The following is a 26,978-nucleotide window of genomic DNA, read 5'->3' on the forward strand; positions in this document are numbered from 1 at the left end:
GGAAGGGAAATAGTATCCTAAATCCATGTCCAGAGGCAAGCCATGCTGAGAAAGGCATCTGACTATCAAGACAGTCTGGAAAACCTTCGTCTGGGATATACTAATACTTTAAATGCTGGCACCTAAGCTGGGAATGCCAATTCAAGCCAGTAGCAATAAGGAAAACAAGTATTCTTTTTGTCAATTGTTCCTCTTTCCCCCCACTATTAGGTGATCAAACGTAGGCCCACACAAAACAGCCAAATACTTATACCAAGTTATACCCTGAGCCCGAAGAGACTTCTTTTTACTTATTTTTCAGACAGTCTTGTGTAGTCTAGCCAGGTTTTGCACTCTCTAAGTTGCCAAAGATGACCTTGAATTTCTGACACACACACCCCTCTCACCACTACCTCTTGAGTTCTGGGTTAAGTATGTGCCATCATGTAATTCTGAGAATCGAACCCAGGGTCTCATGCATTCTAGGCAAGTATTATACTAACTTTGCCTACATCTCTATCCCTATATGTAGCCCAGGCTACACTAGAACTCAATATGTAGCTCAGGCTGGTTCCTAAATAGGCTATATTCCTCTTGCCTCCGTCCAACTAGAAATTAAAAAGAAAAAAAAAAAAAATCGATCTCTAGGACAAACTCAAACTAGGAGCCAGCACGCGCCACCTTTTACCATCAGAAACTGTAAGAGGCCGTTCATCTAAGGGAGATGAAGAGATTGAGGACACCCCAGCCTAAGTTTTTACAACCTTACAATTTCTGCCACCCCAGGCTGCCCTTTAGTTGTTCAACCTAGCAAATGCAGGCTTGATGAGATGCTGTAAAACCAGAGGAGCTGATCACAACCTCTGGTAGGGTTGAGTCCAGGACAAGGAACACACTCAGTACAGCAGAAAGCAACACCCCTCCCCCACAATGATGTCATAGCCCCTGGCTGTATGGCTAAGACACACACACACACACAGCAAATCACAGGACTCATGTTCTGGAAAATGTCTGAGCTCATGAAGAGCTCTGCCCCCTGGCCTGCCCCTTCCCACTCTTCAGAAGTCCCTCTCCCGTCACCCAGAGTTTAAGGATCTCCGGATGATGGTGGTCCAGGGTTCCATATAAGTCAATCCCCCCAGGATGGATGTAGGTGGAAATATTGCCTAGATTCCCAGTTTGCTCAGCCCACTGAAAGGTATTTCTTTTAAGACTCAAGCAGCTGTAGTGGACAAGGACCAGAAGCCAATGTGGGGTTTCCCGAATGGAGACAGAAGGGGCAGGGAGAGGACTCTGCTGCAGAGGGTTTAGCTTCTCACGGTACTGATACTTTTGCCTGTTGAATTCAGTCAAGGAGTGTGGAATTGTTTTTGAAAACTGTCAAATGGCCCCTAAATGTGCAAAGTCAGTATTTACAGGGCTGAGGTGAGGGCTCCCTCAGCCCCTATTTTGTTTTGTTTTGAAAACAAAGTCTCATTCTAACTCCAGCTGTCCTGGAACTTGCTAATAGACTAGGGGGCTGGAGAAATGATACAGCAGTTAGCAGCACATACTGCCCTCGGAGCGGTCTAGAGTTTGGCTTCCAGCGCCTAAGTCAAGTCACTCACAGCCTCCTCTAACCCCAGCTCCAGGGCATCTGATGCCCTCTTCTGGCCTCTGAAGGTACCTGCACTCATGTGCATGTTCACCGGCACATGTGTACGCACTCAATTTTAAAACCATAAAAGCAAATCTTAAAAAAGGAAGTCTCAGCCTTAGCGCCATCTTCCTTGAAACTCATGCACCAAGAGATGGAGATCCGAGTGGAGGGAAATTCGAATGCGCATGCAACGGCTGAAGGGCAAGGGGAGAAAGACGAGGCAGAAAGAAGTCCAAGGAAATTAGCTCGTGCACCCAAGAAGGCTGGAGGAGCAGAAGCGAGGGATGCTGAAGGCTGAGATGCTTAAGGCTGGGACACTGGTACAAGTTGTTGGCCTGTGTGCTACTGTTAGCAGGAAGTCTCAGTGAATCTGGGACATCACAGTCTGCTCAATGCGACCATCTGAGAGACTACCTTCCTACAACCCAACGGTCCTGCTGGCCCTCTGCCCTATACCTGGGGCATTCTGGACTCATTCTGTTCTTACTTGTGGCCAAGTGTGACTCTTAGCCATCTTTCTCGCTGCCTGAAAAGTAAAGTAAAAAATACCGATGAGTGGAGTGAGTTCGCAGAGGTGAGTGGAGTTTGAGTTCCCAGAGGTTGTCTGTTTGTTTCTGGCTCCATGAGTGGAGTTTGAGTTCCCGGAGTTTGAGTTTCCGGAGGTTGTCTGTTTCAGTTTCTGGCTCCATGCAGGAAACAAGTGTTCACTCCTGCCATGATGCTCTGCCTGAGGCCCACCCACAGTGACTGACAAGGCAACTGACCCGCTCACAGGAACCTCTGAAACCATAAGCTGCAACACGTCCTTCCTCCTTTTAACTGTTTCCAGGGGTGTTTTGCTACATTGGCAAAAAAGTAACTAACGGGTGTAGCAGTTCTAATTACCCTGAATAGCTCTGGGTACCCTTCTCTTGTTTGTGGATACATTTCTCCAGAAGGTCCTAGAGTTGTGTACAGCAGAGAGATTACAACCTTAGTGTGTGCACAAGCCGGGTGTGGTGGCACACACGTGTGGTGTGGTGGCACACACGGTTAGTCATAGCACTCGGGAGGTGAATCTCCGTGAGTTTGAGGCCAGCCTGGTCTACAGAGTGAGGTCCAGGACAGCCAAGGCTACACAAAGAGAACAAAACAAAATAAAAAACAGAAAACCAAAAGGCCAACCGCGACAACAAAAAACCTTTAGTGTGCACGACAGCATATCTATTGAAACCCCATTCGAATGTCCACTGCTGACCCCATCCCTGGAGCTTCCCATTCAGCAGGCAGGCCAAACCTGGAAATTTTTAGTTTTTAGAAAAAGTCTCACCGTGTAGCCCTGGGGGGAGAGGGGAGACCTGCAACTTGCTAATTATACCAGGCTGGCCTCGAACTCACAGAAATCCACCTGCTTCTGCCTCCTAAATGCCAGGATTAAAGGCCTTGTACCACTCCTGCCCCGCTCAACTCCACATCTTAATCTCCCCATCCCTTGCCTCCCTTTTTGAGACAGGGTCTCTGATAGCCAAGGCGGGTCTTGAACTAGGTAGATGAGGACCATCTTGAACTTCTCTCCTGCTGCCTCTACCTTCTGAGTGCTGGGATTACAGACATAGGACAGTGTACCTACCCAGGACATGCGTTGCTGAGGCTGCGACACCAGGCTTTGAGCATGCTAGGTAAGCACTCTGCAGACTGAACCATAGCCCCAAGCCCTTGAACTTGCCAAGAACACATCCCTATGGCTGCTACTGACCTGAGTACCAAGCTCCAGGCCCAAGACAGCATTAAGGGATGAACATGTCTGGAGATGTTTTCTCTAGTTTGCATGCTATTTTTGATAAAATTGGGCTAGCAAGCAAAAATCATTATAGTACATGAAATTTCTATGTCTGCCCCATGTATATATTGACATGTTAAACCCCAGTCCCACAGAATGTGACCTTAGTTGGGGATGGGGGTCTGTTTGAAGGAGGGACGATGAGAGGGGGTCTAATGTAGCTGAGATGACCTTGATCTGACCCCTGCCTCCACCTCCCAAGTGCTGGGGTTGCAGGTGTGTGTCACCATGTCTGGCTTTGGTGGCAGGTATTTACTGAGGGCAGCAGGTAAAATGAAATTATAAGGGCAGGCCCTAATCCAATATGACGGATGTCTTGGCAAAAGCGGAGACTTGAACACAGACAGATCCAGCTAGAGCTCTGTGTGAATATGCAAACCTCCAAGTCCAAGGCTGGGCGATGGGGGGCTGGGGCAGATTCTCTTTCTATGCTCAGTAGAAGTGACCCTGCTGGCAACTTGATTCTGAAAGGATGTGAGCTAACACATTCTAGTTTGGAAATCTGTCCCCAGCCCCTAGCCCTTGCAGACTGCATACGTGCTTTCTTGAAGGCCTCTCTCAGCTGATTGGTGTGACAGGTAGTCAGTCCCCTTACCCAGCCCCTCTCTGGCTCACATTCCATCTGCTCCACCCTGATGAGGGGGGGCTCCCAGTCCCTGGGCTCAACAACACTCACACCCGCCCATCCCCTTTCTCTGGGCCCTGCCTCTAGCTCACACCTGGAGCAGATACCCCCCACTACCCCCCACCCCCACCCCGCACACCCGCCCAGGGACACCAACTTAGTGGCACTGTCATGGTTGAACATCTGTGGCACAGGGTACCCCAGAACCTTCATCTCTACCCCCAAAGTCCAGGCACCAGGGCTCTCTCCTCTCCGGAACCCAGGCTTTCAAACCCCACCCTGCTTTCAATGGACCATTGTCTCAGACTGGGAAAGGCACGGGCAGAATCTGACATCATGAAGCCTGAGGTGGGGGTGGCACCCCCCGACCCCCCCCCCCCGTCTCCCTAACTCCTGCTCTGCTCCTGAGGCTAAGGGATTTCCCTGCCCTCTCAGTCCTGAAAGAAAGGACCCTCCTCCCCCACCTCTGCCCTGCCCTGGCCTCTCCCACCTCCAGCACCCTTCTGCCCACCTTTTGAAGTTCATGCCTGATTCTGGACCCCACATCAGAGGGTCCTCCCCCAGCTCAGGGAGCCATCACGGCCCCTGTGGGCACACAAGCCTTGTTTTAAAGGCACCAAGCAAACACACAGGCAGGCATCTGTGGGAAGCCTGCTCTCTCAGAGCTCCCAGCTAGGTGAGGAGGCAGGGACCAGAGAGGAACCGGATGGGCAAAGTGGCCAGTTTCCGTCACGCTGTGTTCTATGGAAAGAAAGGGGTAGGGGTAGGGGCCAGATGTGGTAGCACACACCCATAATAGCAGCACTCTGGAGACTTGGGCATGTTGTGTTCAAGCCTGGTCTGGGCTATGTAGTGAGCTAGAGGTCAGCCTGGGAACATACATACACCCTCAAAAATAGAGGAGTGGGCCAGCAAGATGGCTCAGCGGGTAATGGGGCTTGCCACCAAGCCTGAGGACCTGAGTTAGATCCCCGGGACCTTCGTGACCAATGGAGAGAATGGATCCCTAGAGGTTGTCCTCTGACCTCCAGGTGCAGCTGAGACACCTTTACAAATCTACACACCTACCCTAAATAAACAAATAAATAAAGTAGGAACTGGAGAAATGACACTTATTGCTCTTGCAGAGGGCCTGGGTTCAGGTCCCAGCACCCACACGGTGACTTACAGGCATCTGTAACTTCAGATCCAGGGGGTCCGAAGCCTCATCTGACTTCCATGAGTACCAGGGTTACACGCAAGTGGTACACGGACAAACCAAACACCTGTTCACACAACAAAAATCTAAAATAAGTGAATCAATACATGTAACCTTTAAGAGGGGCAGCCGCTGCCTCCGGCGTGGTGGAGGAGGAGGGCTGGGGTCAGGAAGGATGGGGTGAGGACAGCTCTCCAGGAACTTGAGGGGTAAGAAGTCCCACATGTCAGAGGGCTTTAGCAGAATATATATTTTAACGGGTGGAGATTCAGAACAACATAGACAACCCTTGTCCTCACCAGGAGAATGTGGCCATCTCACCAGGAGGTCATCGCCAAGGACAAGAAGTGTCGAGGAGAAAACAGACCAGGAGAGGAGGCACCTCATTGAGGAGACTCAACATGGCGGGGTGATGAGCCCCCCGCAGGAGGAGAGGGTGTGTCTCATTCTCCTGGCAACCAGTCTCTCTCTCTCTCTCTCTATTGGCCTCTTGGAACCAAGATCACACTTAATATTGCCACCAATTCCTCGAAGACAGCACATTCCACCTTTCAGCTGGGAACTTTCAGAAGCATGAGGCCACTCCTACCTACTCCCCAACCCCCCCAAATTCGGATGTTTATCAATGGAGGAAGGGGGAGGAGTAAGGCAGGCAGACCCCCATCTTCTCTAGGAAAGAGCTAGTAGGACCCAGGCGTCAGGCTGCCCAGCTTTGTGGTGACAAGGGCCCCTTTGTACCCCCCTCCCCCGGGGGCAGGGAGGAGCTGGGCCCTGGAGGCAGGCGGCCCCTGGCACCCAGGGGAGAGGAGGGGCTGGCAAGTGGGGGCCTAGACCCTGGGAAGCCAAGGGACTGTGAGCTGGGCCAGCCGAGCAGAGGGCACAGAACCCAGACCATCCAAGTGAGTACTGAGGGGCAAACTGTCCCCAGGGAGTCGGGAGCATTGGTAGCCAGGGCATGTGCAAGGCCAGGTATGCCGAGAAGCCAAGGAGTGTCACTGTGAACTGAGGGTCACTCGTTTCCAATGGGACAGGCTGGCTGTCGCTTGGGAAGGGACTGGGATCTTAGTGGAGACAGCAACAGGGCTTTGAGAAGGGACATGGGGTCTTCAATCATGGACACACCTCATGATGGAGGCGGCTTGTGCAGCGCTAGCTGCCCTGAGCTTCCCAAATTTGGGAGAGATGGGGCAGTGATCTGGGCTGGGGGAGGGAGGGAGGAAAGGATGCACCTGGAGCCACCATGTGGAAGAGGGTAAGGCCAGCAGGCTGTGGACACCTGGGTACCCCGTGGGGTGAGAGGGTGAATGTGTGTGTCCACCTCCCCCGCGGGGCCATCTTTATTAGTGACCCTGCTCTCTTTCACATCACACTTTACTAAAGAGACCTGCAGGTGCGTTTTTTCCTGTCTTCACCCCTCCTTTGGATTTGTTTCTGTTGGTTGAGATAGGACCACTCGTAGCCCAAGCTAACCTCCAACTTGCTACGGTAGCCCAGGCTGGTTTTGAACTCCTGACCCACCTGCCTCCTTTTCTATGTCCTGGGGATGACAGGTGTGCTGTCCCCGTGCCTGGCTTCTCCAGGGGAAATTTAACACTACCGATATGGGATCTGCTCTTTTACAAATATTAGCATTGTGATTCTCTAGAAAACTTCAAATCAGCATCCTCGCTGAGGCTGCTGGGGCCCCCACCCAAGACCACAATTTGCCCCAGCAGAGAATGCTAGTGTGCATGCCTATATCACCCATCTGCTTACGCTGAATTGGCTGGCCTTCACCTCTGGGTATCTCCAGGTCCTTCCAGCCACAGCTGCTCTGTGCCCATAGATGAGTCTGGGTGGAGATTCCAACGCCACACCTCAGTGTGTGTGCGGGTCCTTGTGACTTGTGAGCAGGACAGTCAGAACCATGACTGCCCAGGTGTGCGTGCCCAAGACCAAGGACAGTCAGGTGGTCTCTGCATTGTCTGCGCACAGATGCTCCTCTGTGGGAACAGGGGCCTCAGGGCAGGGATGTATCCTCACGAACCTCTGAAACTCTATTGTGTGAGTCCGTTCTTGCGGCCTGTCACATTTCCTACTAGCATTTACATGTTTCTGGGCATGTGTCTGCATCTGTGGGAAGAGGGTAGTCAAGGCCGGGAAAAGCAGCCACTTCAAAATTCTGGCTCCAGTCCCAAGCGACCCACAGAGCAGCGAGGGGGCCAAGGGGCCATCACCTCTGGCTCTGCCTGGCCCCTCGAAGAGCCCAGGCAGGAGGACCAAGTTCTCACTCATGCCCCACCTACCCCCAGGAGGTCCCTAGGATGAGGCACCCACACCCCCAAGGGAACAGGGCTCTTTTGTATTGGTCACTGGCCTCTGGTGAGGGTGGGGACACCCAGGGCCTGCTGCGGGTGGGAGAGGGCGGCAGGAATTCACACGGCATGCTGGGAATGCTGATGTTGTGAAACCCAGTCATTGATGGGGCTGGGTCCCTGCCTGCCACCCCCAGGCCCCATCTGCTCCTTCACCCCACTCACCACTCTCTGCTCCCCTCAGCCCAAAGCGACCACTCCCTTTCCTCCCCGCAGTTCTCCCACACCCCAGCTTTGGGGGGGGGGTTGTTATGGTACAGTCTCCGTGTGGGAACATCCTGGGTGTCCATGAGTACCAGAGAACACGGATGTTCTTACAACAGGGACACAGCCAGTAGTATACGCGGACGAGCAGTACTCAGTTAGGAGGCTTTCACCCCCTAACTCCTGTCTGGCTTGTCTTCTAGGTTGACTGGCCATTTCAAGCGGAATCAGGAGATATTCCCAACTCAGGGAGACTGAGGTAAGGCATAAAATGCCAACATTTTCCTCAGCCCCACACCACTTCTTACTGCAGGGGGGAGGGTTGGCTCTGTCTTTGCTAAGAGGTAGAAAAGCAGGACAGAGGTGCTTAGATCATTACTAACCTGCCTCTACTACCCAGAGACAGTGCAGCTTGGCCGCCAAGTCTGCAGACCAGCCGCGTTACCTTGGGCAAGCTTTGTGCCCCTCTGGACTTTAGATGTGACCACTAATTGCACCCAGAGTTGTAACCCCTGTGCCTACCTGAGCTATGAGAATGACAGACGTGAGAGACAAACAGAGCCCTAAATGATCCAGCTGCCCCCTGAAGAGACATCTGGGGCTAAAGGCAGGCGAGAATCGGGGTCAGGAATGAGGTGCTTGGGCCCAGGCTTGGGCTGGGTAACTTTGTGCAGCTTGGTTAACTTCCCCGGGTGACTGGGTTCAAGCCTGGGAGTTGGGTCGGGCTTGCAGTACCCAGCTTTGACCTGCAGAAAGTGGGGATCATTACAGAATGAGGCACCAGGCCTGGCATTTATAAATGACAACAGCACGTAATGTTGGCCCAGGGCTCCCCCTCCTGTGACATTTTTCAAACTCACTCATAGCAGGCAGAGGCAGGCAGATCTCTGTGAGTTAGAGGACAGCCTGGTCTGCACAGCGAGTTCCAGGAGAAGCCCTGTCTTGGAAAAACAAACAAACAAACAATAGCAAAGCTCACTCTTGTCCCTCCTCAGCCCTAGCTCACTCACTTGCTGGACAAGATGATAATCCTCACCACACTGCCTCTGTTTTGGATAATGATCTCAGGTAATGGCTCGGGACCCAGCCCCAACACCCCAGCCGGATGGGAACTGTTGGCCATAATGGGGTGCGCTCTGTCGCTCAGCTTCTGCACTCTCGCTCACCTACAGCTTCTCGTGGGGGCCATTGGGGTGCATGGATGCCCTCGTCCATCTCAGCCTTTGAGGGCACATGTGTCTCCATCCCGTGCCGCTTCGACTTCCCGGACGAGCTCCGACCGGCTGTGGTACATGGCGTCTGGTACTTCAACAGTCCCTACCCCAAGAACTACCCACCCGTGGTCTTCAAGTCCCGCACACAAGTGGTCCACGAGAGTTTCCAGGGCCGCAGCCGCCTGTTGGGGGACCTGGGCCTCCGTAACTGCACCTTGCTTCTCAGCACACTCAGCCCCGAGCTGGGGGGCAAATACTATTTCCGAGGGGACCTGGGTGGCTACAACCAGTACACCTTTTCAGAGCACAGCGTCCTGGACATCATCAGTGAGTCGGGCTGCCAGGGTTGGGTGGGTTCTGAGGGGCTGCAGCAAAGAGGGTAGAAGAGGGAGGAGCAGGTGGGCGTCCTCAGCCCCTGTACCATCCACATGACAGACCCACAAGAGGTCCAATTAGCTAGATACAAACCCCAGGGCTCACGCGGGTCGCATGGATGACAGACATAAACACACCAGGCCCTGAGTAGTCTGGCTGCCCTTTGAGGTTGCTCTTATCCTTCTAGAGACATCTAGAGCTAAAGACAGAGGGGATCTGGGGTCAGGAGTGAGGCCTTTAGATGCCTGCTTTAGCTGGGTGACTTTAGGCACCTTGATTCAGTTTTCTGGGCTTACGTTCCTCTGTGAATTGGAGCTAAGAAGAGCATGCCCTGTGCTGGGTGCCTGGCTTTTAAGGCTGGGAGGTGTTTGCAGTACCAGATCGAAGCTCTGACTGGTAGATGCAGGAGCATGGCTGTCAGGCACACTGTTTGCCATAGAAGCCAACACTGGAGGTTTCTGGTAACAGCTGGATTCTTGTACCCACCTTGCATGGTTCTATTCCTGATATGGCAGAGAGAGGGGGTAGGATCACAAAATGGATAGCGGTGCGTGCCCCCAAGTCTGACGACACAGATGGAGGATGTAGCTTAGTGGTAGAGTGTTGACTACATGGGTGATGGCCAAGGGTCAATCTTCAAAACTGTGTTGTCGGGGTGGGGGGAGGGAAAGAATTGGGGAGAAAATCTATGGCTCTGTCTGGCAATTAAAGGGACCTTGCCTGGCTTCAGGGACCCCGACTGCCTGGTTTGATTTATGAGAGGCTTCCCTAATTGGAGATCTTAGGTTAAGTTTCTCAGCAGCATTTGGTCGTTGTGGGCAGCCAGACTACAGCCCTAACACAGACAGAGACAGACAGCACACCAGAGTGTACATGTATCACACCTCCAAACCATGCTCATTCATGTGCCCACAAAACATGCCAGCTCCCCACCCCTATAATTCACCTGTCTTAACATGCTTTCTATTGCTGTGATAAACACAGTGGCCAAAAGCAACATGGGAGGGTGGAGTGTACTACAGTGAACGCTCAGGTCAGAGTCCACCAGTGAGGGAGGCCAGAGCAGGGACTCAAGGCCTCCTGGAGGCAGGAACGGAAGCCGAGACCTCAGGGGAGAGCTACTTACTGGCTTGCTCCTTCGGCAACTTTTCTTCTATCATCCGGGATCACTTGCCCAAAGATGGCACTGCCCACAAAGGTTAAATCCTCCCACATCAGTCCTGAATCAAGAAAATGCTTCACAGACATACCTGCAGGCTCATCTGACAGAAGCATTTTCTTACTTGGGATTCCCGCTCCCAGCTGACTCAAGCTGACACAAAACTAACCCGGACAATATCACATACTCATACATAACAGACCACACCCTGCCAGCTCTTCTGTCCTCCCCCACCCAGAAGCTCAGGTAGGGGATACATACAGGGACCAGAGAGGAATCTGATGGAATAGAATTCACAGATGCCCACAGAAGCAGGGGACAAAGTCTGAAGCGAGCATAGCAATAGCGTTCTTTTAGTACTGTTGTGGCTTTATTCTAGTGTCCTGATATGCTCCGTGAAGTGCTTAGGGACCCCGGTGATGTGGGTCGGGGAGGTGACCAACACTAGGGAAGGGTGTAGCTGTGGGGCACTGAGCCCTCGGGGATAAAGTGGAGCTGGATAAGGTGAGCATGCCCACGGCCTGAAACCGCTTCCAGAATCCTCCTTTTTTCTCTACCCCATACATAGACACCCCCAACATTGTGGTGCCCCCGGAGGTGGTGGCAGGAAGCGAGGTGGAGGTCAGCTGCATGGTGCCAGACAACTGCCCGGAGCTGCGCCCAGAGCTGAGCTGGCTGGGCCATGAGGGGTTGGGGGAGCCCACTGTGCTGGGTCGGCTGCGTGAGGATGAAGGCACCTGGGTGCAGGTGTCGCTGCTACACTTCGTGCCCACTAGAGAGGCCAACGGCCAACGGTTGGGCTGCCAGGCCGCCTTCCCCAATACCACCTTGCAGTTCGAGGGCTACGCCAGTCTGGATGTCAAGTGTGAGCCTGGGTGCGGGTTGGGGCAGGGGCGGGGCCTGGAAGAGACGGGACTGAGAGTGGCCGGGTAGGGAGACTGTGGGCGGGGGGCTTGGATGGGGCGGGGCTGGGGCGGGGCTTATTAGTGGGCGGTGTATTGGGAGTGGGATCTGTCTGGTGGGTGGTACTTGGATGGTGGAGCTTGGAGGGGGGAAACTAGGCTGTTTAGGCAGGCTGGGAGGGATGGGGGTCTGGGGTGAAGTTAGGTCTGGTTGTTGAGTCCCAGAGAAAGGGACCTATAAGGTAGGACCTGGGGGCGGCACCTGGGCTGGTGGAGCGGGTCTGGATCTGACCTGGCCTTCTCCCTCCCTCATCCCGGGCCTCAGACCCCCCAGCGATTGTGGAGATGAATTCCTCTGTGGAGGCCATTGAGGGCTCCCACGTCAGCCTGCTCTGTGGGGCTGACAGCAATCCCCCGCCGCTGCTGACTTGGATGCGGGACGGGATGGTGTTGAGAGAGGCAGTGGCTGAGAGCCTGTACTTGGATCTGGAGGAAGTGACACCGGGGGAGGACGGCGTCTATGCTTGCTTGGCAGAGAATGCCTATGGCCAGGACAACCGCACGGTGGAGCTGAGCGTCATGTGTGAGTCCCCCCACCCGGGGTACCCATATATCCCTGCTGGGAACAGACACTGGGGAAGGTTTCCCTCAGAGGGTCCAGCCTTAAACACCTGGAACTTATTCGCATTTTGAAATAAGGACAGCTGTGGCTAAAGTTTTTAACATTTATTTAATTTTTATTTGTGTGTGGGTGTGGCTTGCGGATTCCAGGAAGCTGTGTGAAGGGAGGTTCAGTTCTGGCTTTCTACCACATGGGTCCCAGGGATTCATCTCAAGTCATCAGGCTTGACAGCAAGCTTCCTTACTGACTGAGCCATCTGGCCGGCACCAGTTGTAGCTTAATGAGAGGGCTGAGGAGACCCCAAGGCATCAATCGGCCCATTACACAGACCTGGCTGTAATCTGAGGGGATGCTGCCAGAGTGGGACACTTAACTGAGAATCAAGCAGAGGCCATTCATGCATGTATTCATCCATCCATCCATTCATTCATTCACAAATATGTATTGAGGCAAAGTGCCCAGGGCTGGGGATAATAAAGACAGTCACAGCCAGTGTTCACTCAGCACTTCCTGACTGCATCTCACACTCACTCTTCGCCCTGGCATTCCCCACGGTGCCTGCTCGGCTCCTTCAAGCTTCTCTTCCCCATCCTTCTTAGAACCATGGCTCCCCCATCCCTCCCCCCTAGGCTTTTGTTTTCTAAGCACAAATCCTCTGCCTGAAAATGTACTTTATTTCCTTACATAGTACCTTCCCATAGGGCCTTGCTCAGCTAGAACAGTGCCTGTCACTCACTGGTGTGGGTTTCAGCCTGTGTTGGATGATCACCCCTATTCTGTGAAGCTAAGGTTATTAAGTTCATTTTCAAGATGGGAAAAGTGAGTCCCAGGGCTAAGACTAGAGTCCGCATAGCTGGGAAGGGGTAGATAGTGCTGGCATCCAAAGACAAGCTCCCAGACCACAGTTGTGATTCCATCCCTAAGGAGGTTGAGGCAGGAGGATTGCCATGAGTTCATGGCCAGCCTGGACTATATAGTGAGGTAAAAGGCCAGATAAGACTACAAGACAAGAGCCTGTTTCAAAAGCAAATGAGCAGTTCATGTAAATAGGACAGCCAGGACTGGATGTTGTAGATTTGAGGTGTCAGGGGTCACGGTTGGTGGTTGGAATTGGCCAGCAGATGGAGAGTTCCCATGGGTCCTGATACTTTGTCTTCCCCCAGACGCACCTTGGAAGCCCACAGTGAATGGAACGGTGGTGGCCGTGGAGGGGGAGACGGTCTCCATCCTGTGCTCCACACAGAGCAATCCGGACCCCATCCTCACCATCTTCAAGGAGAAGCAGATCCTGGCCACGGTCATCTATGAGAGTCAGCTGCAGCTGGAGCTCCCCGCAGTGACACCTGAGGATGATGGGGAGTACTGGTGTGTGGCTGAGAACCAGTATGGCCAGAGAGCCACTGCCTTCAACCTGTCTGTGGAGTGTGAGTGTCCTGCCCTCGGCTTCCACCGTAGGGCTCAGTGGGGACACCTGGGTGATTAATTGGGAAGCACTCTTGCATCCCAGCCAGGGCCTGCTTTGACTGTCCTTGCCCCCCAATAAGGGTGGAGGACAGCAGAGAAGCTGAATCCATGCTAACCACATTCTGGGAATCAGGGGAGCTTTTGACCAGGGGGTTCAGGATCCTCTGGTTACTGTCCCTCTATGCCATTAAAGCGGTAACTCTGGTATTGTCCCTCAAAGAGCATTGCTAGGCACCAGACATTGATGGATGTGCTATACGCAGGGTCCCATTTCATCTTTGTGACATCAGTGCCCACTTTATAGAGAAGGAAATTGAGGCCTAGAGAGAATAGGATGCTTGCCCAAGGCCATGCAGCTAAGAAAGAGCAGATTTCGAGAATCAAACCCAGGCAATCTGGCTCCACCCTAAGCTCATGGGCTGACTGAGCAGTAGTAACATGTCCTTGAGAGGTGGGGCGTGGGAACAAGGAGCTGCCACACCCATAACATTGCGAGAGCCCAGCGTATTATGATGGCACTGACCCCCCCCCCCAAATTCTAGCAGTCAGGAGGTGGAGGCAGAGGAATCAGATGTTGCCCTTGGCTACCTAGAGAGCCAGCCTGGGTATCTTCATTTTCTTTGATGTTGATAGGGGGGATGTGTTTATTTAGCTCATGTTTCCACGCCACAGCTCATCATTGCGGTGATGTTAACAGGAACTTGAAGGAGCTGGTCACAAGAGAGTAGAACATGAGTTAACCCATCCACAGTCAAGAGCATAGAGTATGGGTTAACACCAAGCTCGGTTCTCTCTGTTTCTCATTCAGTGTGTGTCAGGGGACTGTGACCCCATGGATGTTGCGCAATTTCAGAATGGGTCTTCCTTCAACAAACTTAATTAAGAGAAATCCTTCGCAGCCATGCCCGCAGGACAGCCCCTCACTGAGACTCCCTTTCCATGTAATTCCACAGTGTTGACCATTATTAACACTACCACACTGAGGTATCCAGGACTCTCTCAAAAAAAAGAAAGGAAGGAAGGAAGGAAGGAAGGAAGGAAAAGAAAAGAAAGAAACCCCAAACCAAAGTCCCCCCCCCCCCCCCCCCCCGCCGTTACTAACCCATCTTGAAGGCTCATTAGCCACACTAGGCCAGTAGATGGCAGAATTGGGATGTGAAAGCCAGGCACTCCAAAAACTATTGAGTCATGCCAGAGGTTTATATAGGTCTTCTGGAATCTCTGAGAAGGCGAAAAGATGCTGAATACACACACAGGGAGGGTACCGGCACTCTGGCATCTGGAGTAGGCACTTGTCACCAGCGTGTTGGCTGTGATGTCCTGTGTTTCAGAAATGTTCTAGAATCCTCTTTTAGTTCAGATTCGTCATGTCCTCTGGGCTAGGCTGATGCTCGATACAACAGTGAGCAGAGGGGACATGGGGCCTGTCACTTTTAACTCTGCAGGCTCAGAGACACAGTCACTGAGGCTCCAGCTGGAGTTACCCATCCCCGGTACAGACTGTGACTTTCTGTTACTGCTACTCCCTTCTGGGCCTGGGAATGGGCGGAGTCAGCGAGCGGATGGTCTTCTGCTTGTGTGAGCAGATTTGGGTCAGAAGTCATTCAGTACCAGCACTTGGTCTAGAACCAGAGGAAAGCTGTCAGATAGTGTATGACAGGCGGACACATTTTTAAACGCATACTTTAGGGGTTGGGGAGGTGGCTCAGTGTGCTATAATTTTCTTGTACATGAGGACTCGAGTTCAAATCACACGCCCCCATGCTGAAAGGAAGAAAGAGGAGGCGGAGGAAGCCATGTGTGATGGCAGGTCCTTTTGATCCTTGTATTGGAGCAGACACAGGAGGCTTCCAGGGACTTGGTGGCCAGACAGTTGGTGAGCTCTAGTGTTAGTGAGAGACCTTGTCTCAAAAAATGAGTGAAGAGTGATAGTGTCACTCTGGTGTCCACAGCTGCGTGCATCCATATACATACAACTGCACATATAAGCACATACAACTGCACATATATGCACATATATGCACATACAACTGCACATATATGCACCGTTCTCTCTCTCTGTAACACACACGCACACACGCACACACACACATGCACATTTAGCTGGGAATGATGACTCAAGCCTGTCAATGCCAGCATTTGGGAGACAGAATCGCAGAGAGTTCCAGGCTATTCAGAGTTATGTAACAAGGCTCTGTCTCAAAACAAAACAAAACAAAACCAACCAACCAAACAAACAAAAGGCACCACTCCATGTTCTAATATAACTTCTTTTCTGGAAAAATGAAAGAAAAGACCCATTCTAGACTACATGTGTAACCCAAGCTGTGGAAGCTGGGCTCACCCAAGTAACCTTGGGTGAGGGGTGTTGGTGGTAATGAAGAAGGGGGATCAGGATTCAAGGAGTCCCTGGGGAGGAAGTGAGCTGGGGGCATCACCAGGGAGAGAGGGAAGGGGACCTGCCAAAGGAGTTGGATGGGTCAAATGACGTCAGAAAACGTCACCCAACCACGATGAGAAGCAAGGGCCAATGTTAGAGATAGCACAGGAGGGAGAACACAGCTGTTTTGTCCTCAAAGCAAGGTTGGAGTCACCTCAAAGGCAGAGGCGGGAGAGACTCACAGGGAACATCCCAAACACCCAGGCTGATATGGGTCGGAATGCCAAAGAAAGAATCCTTGGATGCCATGGTGAGCCGTGTAAGGCGTCCATTAGGAGATCTAATGTGCCGGGGGTGTGTGGGGGGAGGACGGACGGACAGACACATGGGACTATGGTGCAGAGTGAGAAACGAGTGTCCTTCCGAGGGGCCTGCCATTTTGAACTGAAGTCTCTATCTCTCTTTTGAATCTCCTTGTGACTGTCTTCAAGCACAGAAGGCCTGATAGGGTGTGTAAGAGTGTGAGGATGCTCAGGCATGATGGGGTGTGTAAGAGTGTGAGGATGCTCAGGCATGATGGGGTGTGTAAGAGTGTGAGGATGCTCAGGCATGATGGGGTGTGTAAGAGTGTGAGGATGCTCAGGCATGATGGGGTGTGTAAGAGTGTGAGGATGCTCAGGCATGATGGGGTGTGTAAGACTCTGAGGATGCTCAGAAGGCCTGATGGGGCGTGTAAGAGTATGAGGATGCTCAGAAGGCCTGATGGGGCGTGTAAGACTCTGAGGATGCTGGTTTAGGCTGGTGGATTTGTTTGTTTGAGACAGGGTCTCACTGTGTAGCCCTGGCTGGCCGGAAACTCACTCTGTAAACCAGGCTGGCCTTGAACTCAGAGAGACCCACCTGCCTCTGCCTCACCAGTATGGGGATTAAAGGCGGGCATACACACACTATCATACCCAGTGCTGGCTAATGTATTTCGGTGCTTGGGGATGATCTCACCACTTTGCTGGGACCTGTGAAGTCCCTGATGCTGCTGGGTTGTGCTCAGTCTGAGGGGACATTCTGTAACAGTGGCATCCATGTTTCTAGGCCAGAACCTACACAGAGCTAGCTCACCCATCTCTGGATACCCTGGCCTTGCCTCTACGGAGGAGTCCTAGAGGCCCAGTCTCACCCTCAGCCTTGGCTTTAATCTTGCAGTTTCTCCCATAATCCTTCTGGAGTCACACTGTGCGGCGGCCAGAGACACAGTACAGTGCCTGTGTGTGGTGAAATCCAACCCGGAGCCCTCTGTGGCATTTGAGCTGCCTTCCCGAAATGTGACTGTGAATGAGACAGAGAGGGAGTTTGTGTACTCGGAGCGCAGCGGCCTCCTGCTCACCAGCATCCTCACACTACGGGGGCAGGCCCAGGCCCCACCCCGGGTCATCTGCACCTCCAGAAACCTCTATGGCACCCAGAGCCTAGAGCTGCCCTTCCAGGGAGCACGTGAGTGATGTGATCTGGGAGGAGGGGAGTCATGGGAGGAGGGACTTGGGTCCACCACACCCCTACTCCTGCTGATGACCAAGCCACTGAGCATGGGCCAGCTATGTAGACAGCAAAAGATATTCAGACTTGTCATCCCAGCTATTGGGAGGCTGAGTCAAAGAATTATGAGTTCTAAGCCTGCGAAGGCAATTTAACTAAGACTGTAAGTAGCTCAGTGGTAGAGCCCCTGCCTAGAATCCCCCAGTGAGGGGCTGGGGTGTGGCTCAGTGGTAGAGCCCCTGCCTAGAATCCCCCAGTGAGAGGCTGGGACCCAGGGAGCAAGCATTTGCTTAGTACTTGGGAGGTCATGGAGTTCAAACTGTAGTACTAAAAAAGCTCCCTTTATAACTGGTGAACAGAAGCTGCCTACAATTTTGAGTTCTGACTCCTTGGGGTGTCCTTGGGCCTACCAATAGCCCTGAGGGTTCCTGCCCCTTCTCTATCACTAGACCGACTGATGTGGGCCAAAATCGGGCCCGTGGGTGCTGTGGTTGCCTTTGCCATCCTGATTGCCATTGTGTGCTACATCACCCAGACCCGCAGAAAGTAAGTGCTGCCAGGCTGACCTGGGGTCTCCAGGCGGGGTGGTGGGAGACTGTGGGGGTCTGGGCTGAGCAAACCCGGGAGGTTCTGTATGTGTGGGCAGGGCAGATGTGCACTGTTCCCTGGGGACATACTTGCCCATGTGCTATGCTGCAGAGTCCTGGCCTGTGAGTAAGCACAGGAGGCCGACAAGCAGGGAAGGGAGGGAGCCACTGGGGCGACCCAGGAGTCCCCAATAAAACGGATGTGTCATGCCTCCCTGCAGAAAGAACGTCACAGAGAGCTCCAGCTTCTCAGGGGGAGACAACCCTCACGTCCTGTACAGTCCTGAGTTCCGAATCTCTGGGGCCCCTGATAAGTATGAGGTGAGGCCCACACCCCTGCCTGTGGCTCCTGGTTAGCTAGGGAATGTGGCAATGTCAGTGTTGCTGAGGGTGGAGGTAGGATGGGATGGCCCGTGAAGCCAGGGCAGAAGGGAGGCCAGCCTCACGGGAGGGTGTTTGCAGGGCTGGACTGGGCTGGAGTTTGGGGAGAAGGTACCTAGGCTGCTCCAGAGGGCTGGGGGTGGGGCCTGGGTAGCCCCGCCTTCCCTGCCTGTACCTGTGACTGCATTTCCTTCTTCAATAGTCCAGAGAGGTCTCTACCCGGGAAAGTCACTGAGAGCCCCAGGAGGTAGGTTCCGGGGGCCTCAGTGTGCCAGCCCTCGGGCCCTAGCTGGGCCTCGGGGTTGGTGTGCATGTGTGTGTGTCCCGGTCAGACGTCTGTGGCACTCTGGTTATCCCAGCCTCGCTCAGCAGCCCTGGCCTTGTCCATTGTGTCCCTTCGCTGATGCCTTTTTTGCTGTCTGTGGCCATTGTCCTATTGTCTGTCCAGATGCTGGTGGGGTGGGAGACAGGAGGAGAGAGCAGAAGTGGGAAGTCACAGTCCTAGGATCTCCTCAAGTCAGGAGAGAGACCCCGCGCCATATCCAAAGGTTTTCTGAACCAGGCACTTGCAGCCTTTCCAAAAGAGTAGTGCAGCTAAGATTTAGTCTGGGGAGGTGCTCTGTGTTAAATCCTGCACCCTAAGGTTGCCTTCGCAACGAGGGCTCTCGGCTGGAATTCCTAAGCAAATGTCAGTGTTAGTGGGTGTCAGCGCTTGCAAAGGCCCCTCCTCACCCTGAGTGGGACTCAGTGACTGTGGAGCTCCCTGAGCTGGTGGCCCCTGAGGGAAGGGGTGCCAGCACCCCAGTCTTTGCATAGGGAAGTCAGAGAGGACCCCGCTGATGGCGTCTTCTCCCCTGCACAGAGCAAGAGGCGCCTGGGATCCGAGAGGAGGCTGCTGGGCCTTCGGGGGGAACCCCCAGAGCTGGATCTCAGTTTTTCCCACTCAGACCCGGGGAAACAACCCACCAAGGACAGCTACACTCTGACAGAGGAGCTGGCTGAGTATGCTGAAATCCGAGTCAAGTGACCAACCAGGGGCTGGCCCTGTGACTCACCCCACCCCGTCAGGACCCTGGCTGGCCCCCCGCTGGCTGTGGTAGGGTGAGGGCAGGAGGGGGCAGGGCAGGAGATAGTGAGGTCCTGGGGGCCCAGCCTCCCCTCCTTCCCAGCCGTTCCTCCTTGCCAGCGTTCGATGCCCACATTGCCTTCCTTTTAACCTCGGCTGTTTAGAGGGGCGTTCCGTCTTTCCATGTTATTTATTGTGATCCCCTTCCTTGTCTCTTCTCCCCCAACCTGGCCCTGGGACCTGTACAAAAGGGACATGTAATAAATGTCCTAATGCCAAATGCCAGTCTAGACCCATCCTTTGGAGGAAAGGGATATATCAGTTATTTTCCTCATGGCTGCAACAAAACACTGGACAAAAACAACTTTGGTAATCACATTTCTGTTACTGTGAGAAAATCTCATAATCAAAAGCAAGGGAAGAAAGGGTTTATTTTTTTTATTTGTGTTTAAAGATTTATTTATCTTCATTGTGTGTGTGTGTGTGTGTGTGTGTGTGGCATGCATGTAAATATACAGTGCCTGGGACCTGCAGCGGCAGAAGAGGCCATCAGATCCCCTAGAACTGGAGTTACAGACAGCTGTGAGCTGTGATGTGGGCGCTGGGAATTGAACCCAGGTCCTCTAGATGAGCAGTGAGTGCTCTTAACCCCTGAGCCATCTCTCCAGCCCCCAAGAAAGGGCTTATTTTGGCTTATGAGTCCAGTATAGAGTTCATCATGATACGAGTGACACTTGGCAGCAGACGTGATGGCAGGAGCAGGAGGCTGGCTGCTCACATCTTTATCCACACACACAGGAATCAGAGGGAAAGAACAGGACGTGGGCAAGACTATATACACTCAACCCCCCGCCCGCCCCCCAGCCACTGCTCTGCATCCTCTACTAAGGCACTCCAACGCCTCCACAAACAGCATCACCAACTGAGGATCAAGTGTGCAAGGCCATGGGGAACTTGTCTCCTTCAAGCCACCACAGCAGCTTGGGGAACAGGGGTCTATTTTGGCTCACGGCTGGAGGGTACAGTCCATCAAGGCAGGGAGGCAGGGCGGTGGGAACTGAGGTGTCTACTCACATTGCTGCGCTGAGGGACGACGACGGCTACTTACTGCTCGGCTCACTTGCTCTTTGATCAGCCCAGGACCACAGCCCATGGTGTGATGCCATCACAGTCAGGGTAGGGCTCCCCCGTCAGTTAAACCCTCTGGGAGCCCCTCATAGCCCTATCTAGAGGTGTGTCTCCTAGGTGGTTCTAAATTCAGTCAGGTTGACAGTGAAGATCACAGAATCCGTCCATCATGTTCCTGGGATGACCTCAAAGCTTTTCTTTTACCTCTGCTGGGTCCTGGGGGGATGAGGGTGGGGGTGGGCAAGATCCTGAGCTCATGATTGACAAGCTTGTCCCAGACTCCCTTCTGGATGTCATCAGAGGATCCTCATTTCTGCTTCAGCTACGGCCAAGTGACCTGGCAGCACTTCCTCAGACTCAGCAAAAAGGAAGGGATCTGCCCCCTCCGGACAATGCAGACTCCCAAAAGGAAGGGATCTGCCCCCTCCGGAGAATGCAGACTCCCGTGTGCCTCAGTGCCCACTTTTCCTGGGGGGCAGCGCCTGGCTGGCTTCACTTCCTCCCCTCCATCACTTTGTGGTCATGGCAGATAAGGTGGGGACCATAGAGCCAGCATCTCACAGGTGTGTGTTGGCTGCACTGCGTACTCTCACCAGCACACTGCACTCCAAGCCTTCAGCTTCCTTTAGGAAGATGGGGCTGTTGTGAGAAGGGATAAGTCACCCGAGGAAAGGGCCGTGAGGATGTGTGCAACTATGGACGGCGAGATGCGTACACCCTCCTAGTGCACCCAGGACCCAGGGAAACCATCTGACCCAGCTCAGTGAATCGAGGACTTGACCATGATTAGTCACTCAAAGACAACTGCATCCCTGAAGAGCCCACCCCAGCACAGGTGATGCCTACAAAAGCTCATACCTGGATTGTCCTCAAGACGTAGAGGTAGCATGGCTGACCAGAGAGTCTCCTCTCCCCAGCTACCGTTACTGCTCTGTAGCCTCATGGAGGGGGCCTCGTGAAGCTAGCGGTGTCCGGATTTGGGAGCTTATTAGAATGGAAATTTATCCCCTTCTCCACTCGCACTGTAGGACTCGAATGTTGTAGCTGTCTCGGAAAGCTGAGGGTCCCTGATGTTTGAAGAGCAGGAGTTTTTGAGCCTGGGAGGTTTAAGTGGTTTCTCTGTGTCTCCCCATTTGCTGGTACCCGTAGAGTCCGGTCTTGAGCCACAAGCTCTGTCTCTACAGCCACTGTAGTGCCACTGGGTCATCCTGACACTTTGGTCTGAACCGCTTGCAATGCACAGGGTCCTGGGTCTTCCCCAGCCCCCTGCAGCTCACAGTCTTGAGGGTCAAGGGCGACCTGCCTCATGACTGAACTGCAACTCACCTGACCTGGGCCTAAGGAGATGGGTGGGGCTTTCGGAGCACAGGGCAGAAGCAAGGCTTGGGGTCTTACGCGTCCGCGTCATCGGAGGACCTGCAGGAGGATCTGTCAAGCCCCTCCCCCACAAGTGGTAAAACAGTTTGCAAAGTCCTAGGAACTAATCTGGGTGTGGTGGTGCACGCATATAATCCCAGCTCTCAGATGCTGAGGCAAGGGGTTCGCCGTGAGTTTGTGGATAACCTTTAACTACCTAGTGAATCTGAGGCCAGCCGGACTATATAGCAAGACCCTACCCCAACCCCATCCCCAGGAGCTAGCAGCAGGGCAGCAAGGCAAGGTGAGGCTGAACATAAACCAGTGTCTTTTGAGACAGATGGCATGGAAGTTTGCTCCAATTCCCATAAGCACACCACACGCTGGTGGGCACACCCTGACACACCTTACCAACAGACCCTGGCTCCAGCTGGTCTGGCTTGGTAGAACGTCATCCTGAGGACTTTGTCCTTGGGAGAAGAGCAATGCCAATAAATAGAGTTGGGGGATAACCTCCGCAGGTGCAGTCTCTGGACCAGTGGTTCTCAACCCCCCCCCCAACCCCAAGGCTGGTTTCGTGGTTCTCAGCTTCCTTCCTAATGCTGCAGCCCTTTAATAAGTTCCTCATGTTGTGGTGATCCCTAAAATCATAAAATTATTTCATTGCTGCTCCATAACTGTAATCTTGCTACTATTATGAATTGTTATGTAAATAGCTAATATACAGGATATCTAACATCCGACCCTAGTGTAAGATCAGTTGACACCCCAAGGGGGTTGCGCATGACCCATAGGCTGAGAACCACTGGTCTGGAGCCATGATGTTTCAGGAGTTAATCTAGAAAGGGTGTTGTTGATGCATCGTCTAGTGTCTATCAGAATCACTGATACAGTGATCTTTTAAGCAGTAAAGTCATAGAAAGAGACCAAGTCAAAAGAGCAAAGTTAAGGGGCTGGAGAGATGACTCAGTGATTGAGAGCCCTAGCTGCTCTTGCAGAGGACCTGGGTTTGGTTCCCAGCACTCATGGTGGCTCCAAGAGTTATAACCATCTGTAACCAGTTCCAAGGCATCCGGCACAGTATATGTATGTACACACAATCAGGCAAAACACTCATATACATCAAATAAAGTAAACAACTAAAAGAGAAAGAAATTAAAGCTAAAAGAAAATATAAGGACATTGCGTTTGGTGGTGTACTCAGCCATCCAAACTCTTAGGAAGCTGGGCTATATAGTAAGATGATGTTACACTGCAAAAAAATTCGACTTGAACTTTTAAAAGATGTATTTATTTGTATGTGTCTGTGTGTTAGCCCACTTGTCTGGGTGGGGCCTGGAGGGAAAGAAAGGCAGCCATATCTCATTTTTGGAAAAGTGTAGTGCCCGCACCACAATCTGTTCCACTAATCAGTCGAAGGCCTAGAGATTTAAATAAGAGACAAGACGGCGGGTCACTCATGCAACAGGAATGGCCGGTTGTGCAATAGGAATGCTGAACTGCCAAATACCGTTTATTGAGGGGAAGGAGCGGGCTTATATCCTGACTCACAGCACAGTGGAAAACAACAGGGTCAAGAGTGTAAGTTTTCAGGCTTAGCTCCTCCCCAGCAGATGTGTGTTAGCAAAACAGGAAGGGTACCAGTATCAACTCTGCGGCAAGATGTTCCAGCCAACCGCGTCAGGTTTGTTCAAGGTGCCTCAGGGGTCTATGTCGGGCCCTACAGAAAAGGAAGTTCTGAGGGGAGCTACAGCCAAGGGCCAAAGCCCCACGGTCATGATGTATTTGTGGCATTTGTGGAAGAAGGAACTCATGTGTCTGAGCAGGGGGGATGGAGCAAGCATGGCTTGTTCGTGGGAATTGGATCAATGGGAGCTTTGAAGGTCATGGACGGGATGCAGATTTTACTCTGAGCAAGACAGGTAGCTCTCGATACTTGGAAGAATGTCCAGGAGGGTTTTGAAGACCCATAGCAGATTTGGACAGATGTGGACAGAGGGTCCCAGAGTTCATGGTCATTGATGGAGAAAGGGGGACAGTGCAGGCTGGGACCCACGGGGGAGGAACCGATGGAATGCCAGAGAGGAGAGAAGAGTCTAAGAGGCCAAGGAAGGGAAGAATGAGGGTGGGTGGGACCCTAAGAGTGGCTTCTTCTGGCCATGTCTGGGGACAGGAAAGATGGCTTGTGTCCCTACCTTGAGAATACCAATCAAGCAAGAGTGGAAACCAGGACACAATGGCTTACAGCCCTAGAGCTAGCGAGCCAGGTTTGAGGTGGGACTGACTGGAAGAGAGCTAGCTGGGTCTCCTGGTCTCAGAGACTGCACATGCTGGATGGAGGGCACCGAGCATCCAGCTGCATTTATGAGACAGGCCTCTTTATTCCCCTGGCCCCACCAACCTCTTGACTGGTCCTGGACACAGGTTCAAGACGGACACCGAGGTGGATTATGGTGGGTAAGATGTTTCTTAGAAGGGCCATAATAGGGCTGGAGAGATGGCTCAGAGGTTAAGAGCACTGGTTACTCTTTCAAAGGTCCTGAGTTCAATTCCCAGCAACCACATGGTGGCTCACAGCCATCTGTAATTGGGTCTGGTGCCCTCTTCTGGTGTTGAAGCAGACATGTAAACAGAGCATTGTAAACACAATAAATAAATCTTTAAAAAAAAAAAAAAGGGCCATAATACCATAGACAGACAGCATGTCAGGGGCTGAGTTCAGGCTCCCACACCAGAGATAGACAGCATTTTGGAGCTCCTGAGGAGAGGAGTCAGACCCACATGGCAGAGCTGGGTGCCTTACCATAGCTTCCTGAGGAAGGGGTTTCGCAGCCCAACCCTGCAGCCCAACCCTGCAGCCAGGATCTTTGATTCCTGGGCAGCTGGCTGGAAAGGGATGGAGAGCAGGATGTGTGGCTGGGATGCCTGCTTTGATGAACGCCTGCAAGTCTGTCAGCTGGGCATCCTCAGACAGTCTCAGCGCTACACCTGGGAGAGGGGAGGGGCTGCAGGCACTGTGGCCTGAGCAGCAGTCTAGTCCAGATTCTAACATCCCATCTCCTGAGTCACTTCCAGCTGTCATGGCACAATTCATCCCTCTCCTGCCCCTACCCCAGGTACAGGCCCCGGGCAGGACCTCCCCTATCCCCACTGTTATGTTAAAAGGCTACAGGCCACCAATGTCTACATCTAGAACTTTCCCTAGGCTAGACTGGGGTGGGATGGTATCGCGTGGGAAGTAAGATTCACTGGGACACAATGTAGGTAGACTGATGTTTACTCTGGGAGAAATCAGTTACACCTGAAACCTTCGACTGCAGGGGCTCTGCTCCAAGTACACCACCCAGATGCTCTCTGCAACCCGACCAGGAAGCAAGAGAGCAAGCTGGGGTCCCGGACCCCAGACCTAGCGTCTCCGCAGGTCACATCCTCACCTGCGCCCCAATGAGCGTGGTCAGGGCAACAGGTGCGGGCGGGGTGGATATCGTGGATATCTCACTGCAGAATTGGGACTCACAGCCCAGAAGTAGCCACATCCCTTCATCCCCATCGTCCTCACTCTCAGATTCATCTGCTTCCTAGGCAAGAGGTAGTTAGTTACCTCACAGGCAGGACAGACAGCAGGCAAGTCAGCAGGCAGAGTCCCATCACTGGCCCCAAACTCAATCTCCCTGAACTATCTTTCCTGGGGAATGAGTGGGAAGCCATGCTTTATTCTCAAGGGTCTTTCTGTCCAGCTCAGTAGTCAGAGGTGTGGTCTGTCAGTGCGACCAAATACCCACAGAAACAGCTCAAGAGAAGAAAGGGTCACTGTGGCTGCCGGTTTCAAAGAGGTTCCCGCCCATCGAGTGGGGAAGGTGTGGCACTGTTGGAGGACCAGGAGGTGAAGCTGGAGTCAGGGATTGGCTGTACCCTTTAAGGCCCGCCTCTATGGTCCCTCTTCTACCAATAAGACCCCATCTCCTTAATGCTCCAGGCCTGGCCTCTCAAAGTGACACCATAAACTGGAGACTGAGTGTTCAAAATATGAGTCTATGGGGGACATGACAGCCACCATGGAGTCAGCCGAGCAGGTGGCGATGTCCGTCGTGACGATGGCTCCCTTCCTCAGAGCACCCGTACAAAGTGATACACACACACACACACACACACACACACACACACACACACACACACGGAGAGTGTTTCACAAGGCGCGTGATTTGGGAAGGGCCCGTGAAACTGATCACACCAACCTCACCCTTGTCCTGACCAGACGCAGAGATGTCACAGCAGGCAGGAAAAGTGGGCTCTAAACCCAAGTCTGTTCGCCACATGCTTGTGCGGCTCAGTGTATGCTGTGCAGCATGCCACATGCGTGATCTTGCAAGCCCTGGGTGGGCGGGCACTGACGTCATTCCCACGCCACAGTCCCGCCCAGGGGCCCAGGGGCCCAGGGGCCCAGGTGTGGTGTGTCCACCTGTACTCCCTCACTTGCCCGGTTGCATTGTTTCCCTGGGGAGGAAAGCGACAGCCAAGTCACTGTAAATGGAGGCCATGTATCTCATTGGATGGAAAGGACAGAACAAAGATGCTGACCCTGGGAGCCCCGCCTCCATGCCCTGGACTTCTCCAGTAGCCCGTGGCTACCATGAAGCTTCCATGAGCTGTTGCCCAATTTCCTCCAGTGACAGGACTGTGAGCAGTCTCAGCACCCTGGGAGGTAGAAGACGCAGACTTCCTTCCAGGGACTGTGATGGGTTCAAGTCCTCTACCTGGGCGGTTGTGACCTGGGTGCCTGGGCTGAAGCCCCACTCTGAAATCAATGTTTGTTTTTATTATAATCATCCTCCCCTCTCTGTCTTTCTCTTAATTGGGATATTAAAGCTAGGACCCCCTACATGCTACAAAAGCACTCCACCACCGAGCCACATTCCAGGCCCCTGACTGATGACTTTATAAAATTGCTTTTTGGGGCACATTTTCTCTGTGTAACAGTGCTGGCTGTCCTGGAACT

General features: G+C 52.9%; 1 protein-coding gene across 2 annotated transcripts; it reads left to right on the plus strand.

Annotated features, from left to right (window-relative positions):
- Positions 1 to 6,030: 6,030 nt before the first annotated feature.
- On the plus strand, positions 6,031 to 19,459 carry Mag (myelin associated glycoprotein). Of its 2 annotated transcripts, XM_051207272.1 has the most exons (12): positions 6,034 to 6,159; positions 8,022 to 8,077; positions 8,814 to 8,886; positions 8,991 to 9,359; positions 11,135 to 11,431; positions 11,794 to 12,051; positions 13,254 to 13,514; positions 17,135 to 17,422; positions 17,914 to 18,010; positions 18,273 to 18,372; positions 18,635 to 18,679; positions 19,295 to 19,444. In XM_051207272.1, the coding sequence occupies exons 3-11, from the start codon at positions 8,841 to 8,843 to the stop codon at positions 18,665 to 18,667; spliced, it is 1,749 nt and encodes a 582-aa protein (XP_051063229.1). In that variant the 5' UTR covers positions 6,034 to 6,159; positions 8,022 to 8,077; positions 8,814 to 8,840; the 3' UTR covers positions 18,668 to 18,679; positions 19,295 to 19,444. The 2 variants fall into 2 exon arrangements, with proteins under 2 accessions (XP_051063228.1, XP_051063229.1); XM_051207271.1 differs by lacking the exon at positions 18,635 to 18,679 and having other exon boundaries at positions 6,031 to 6,159; positions 19,295 to 19,459.
- Positions 19,460 to 26,978: the final 7,519 nt, after the last annotated feature.

The sequence above is a fragment of the Phodopus roborovskii genome, unplaced genomic scaffold (genome assembly GCF_943737965.1).
Source record: "Phodopus roborovskii unplaced genomic scaffold, PHOROB, whole genome shotgun sequence".
NCBI lineage: Eukaryota > Metazoa > Chordata > Mammalia > Rodentia > Cricetidae > Phodopus > Phodopus roborovskii.

Excerpts from the sequence above, each read along its gene's own strand:
- Mag (XM_051207271.1), top strand. The coding sequence starts at position 8,841 with ATGATAATCCTCACCACACTGCCTCTGTTTTGGATAATGATCTCAG. Across the intron at positions 12,052-13,253 it reads GGTGGAGCTGAGCGTCATGT|ACGCACCTTGGAAGCCCACA; the intron begins GTGAGTCCCCCC and ends GTCTTCCCCCAG. Across the intron at positions 13,515-17,134 it reads CTTCAACCTGTCTGTGGAGT|TTTCTCCCATAATCCTTCTG; the intron begins GTGAGTGTCCTG and ends TTAATCTTGCAG.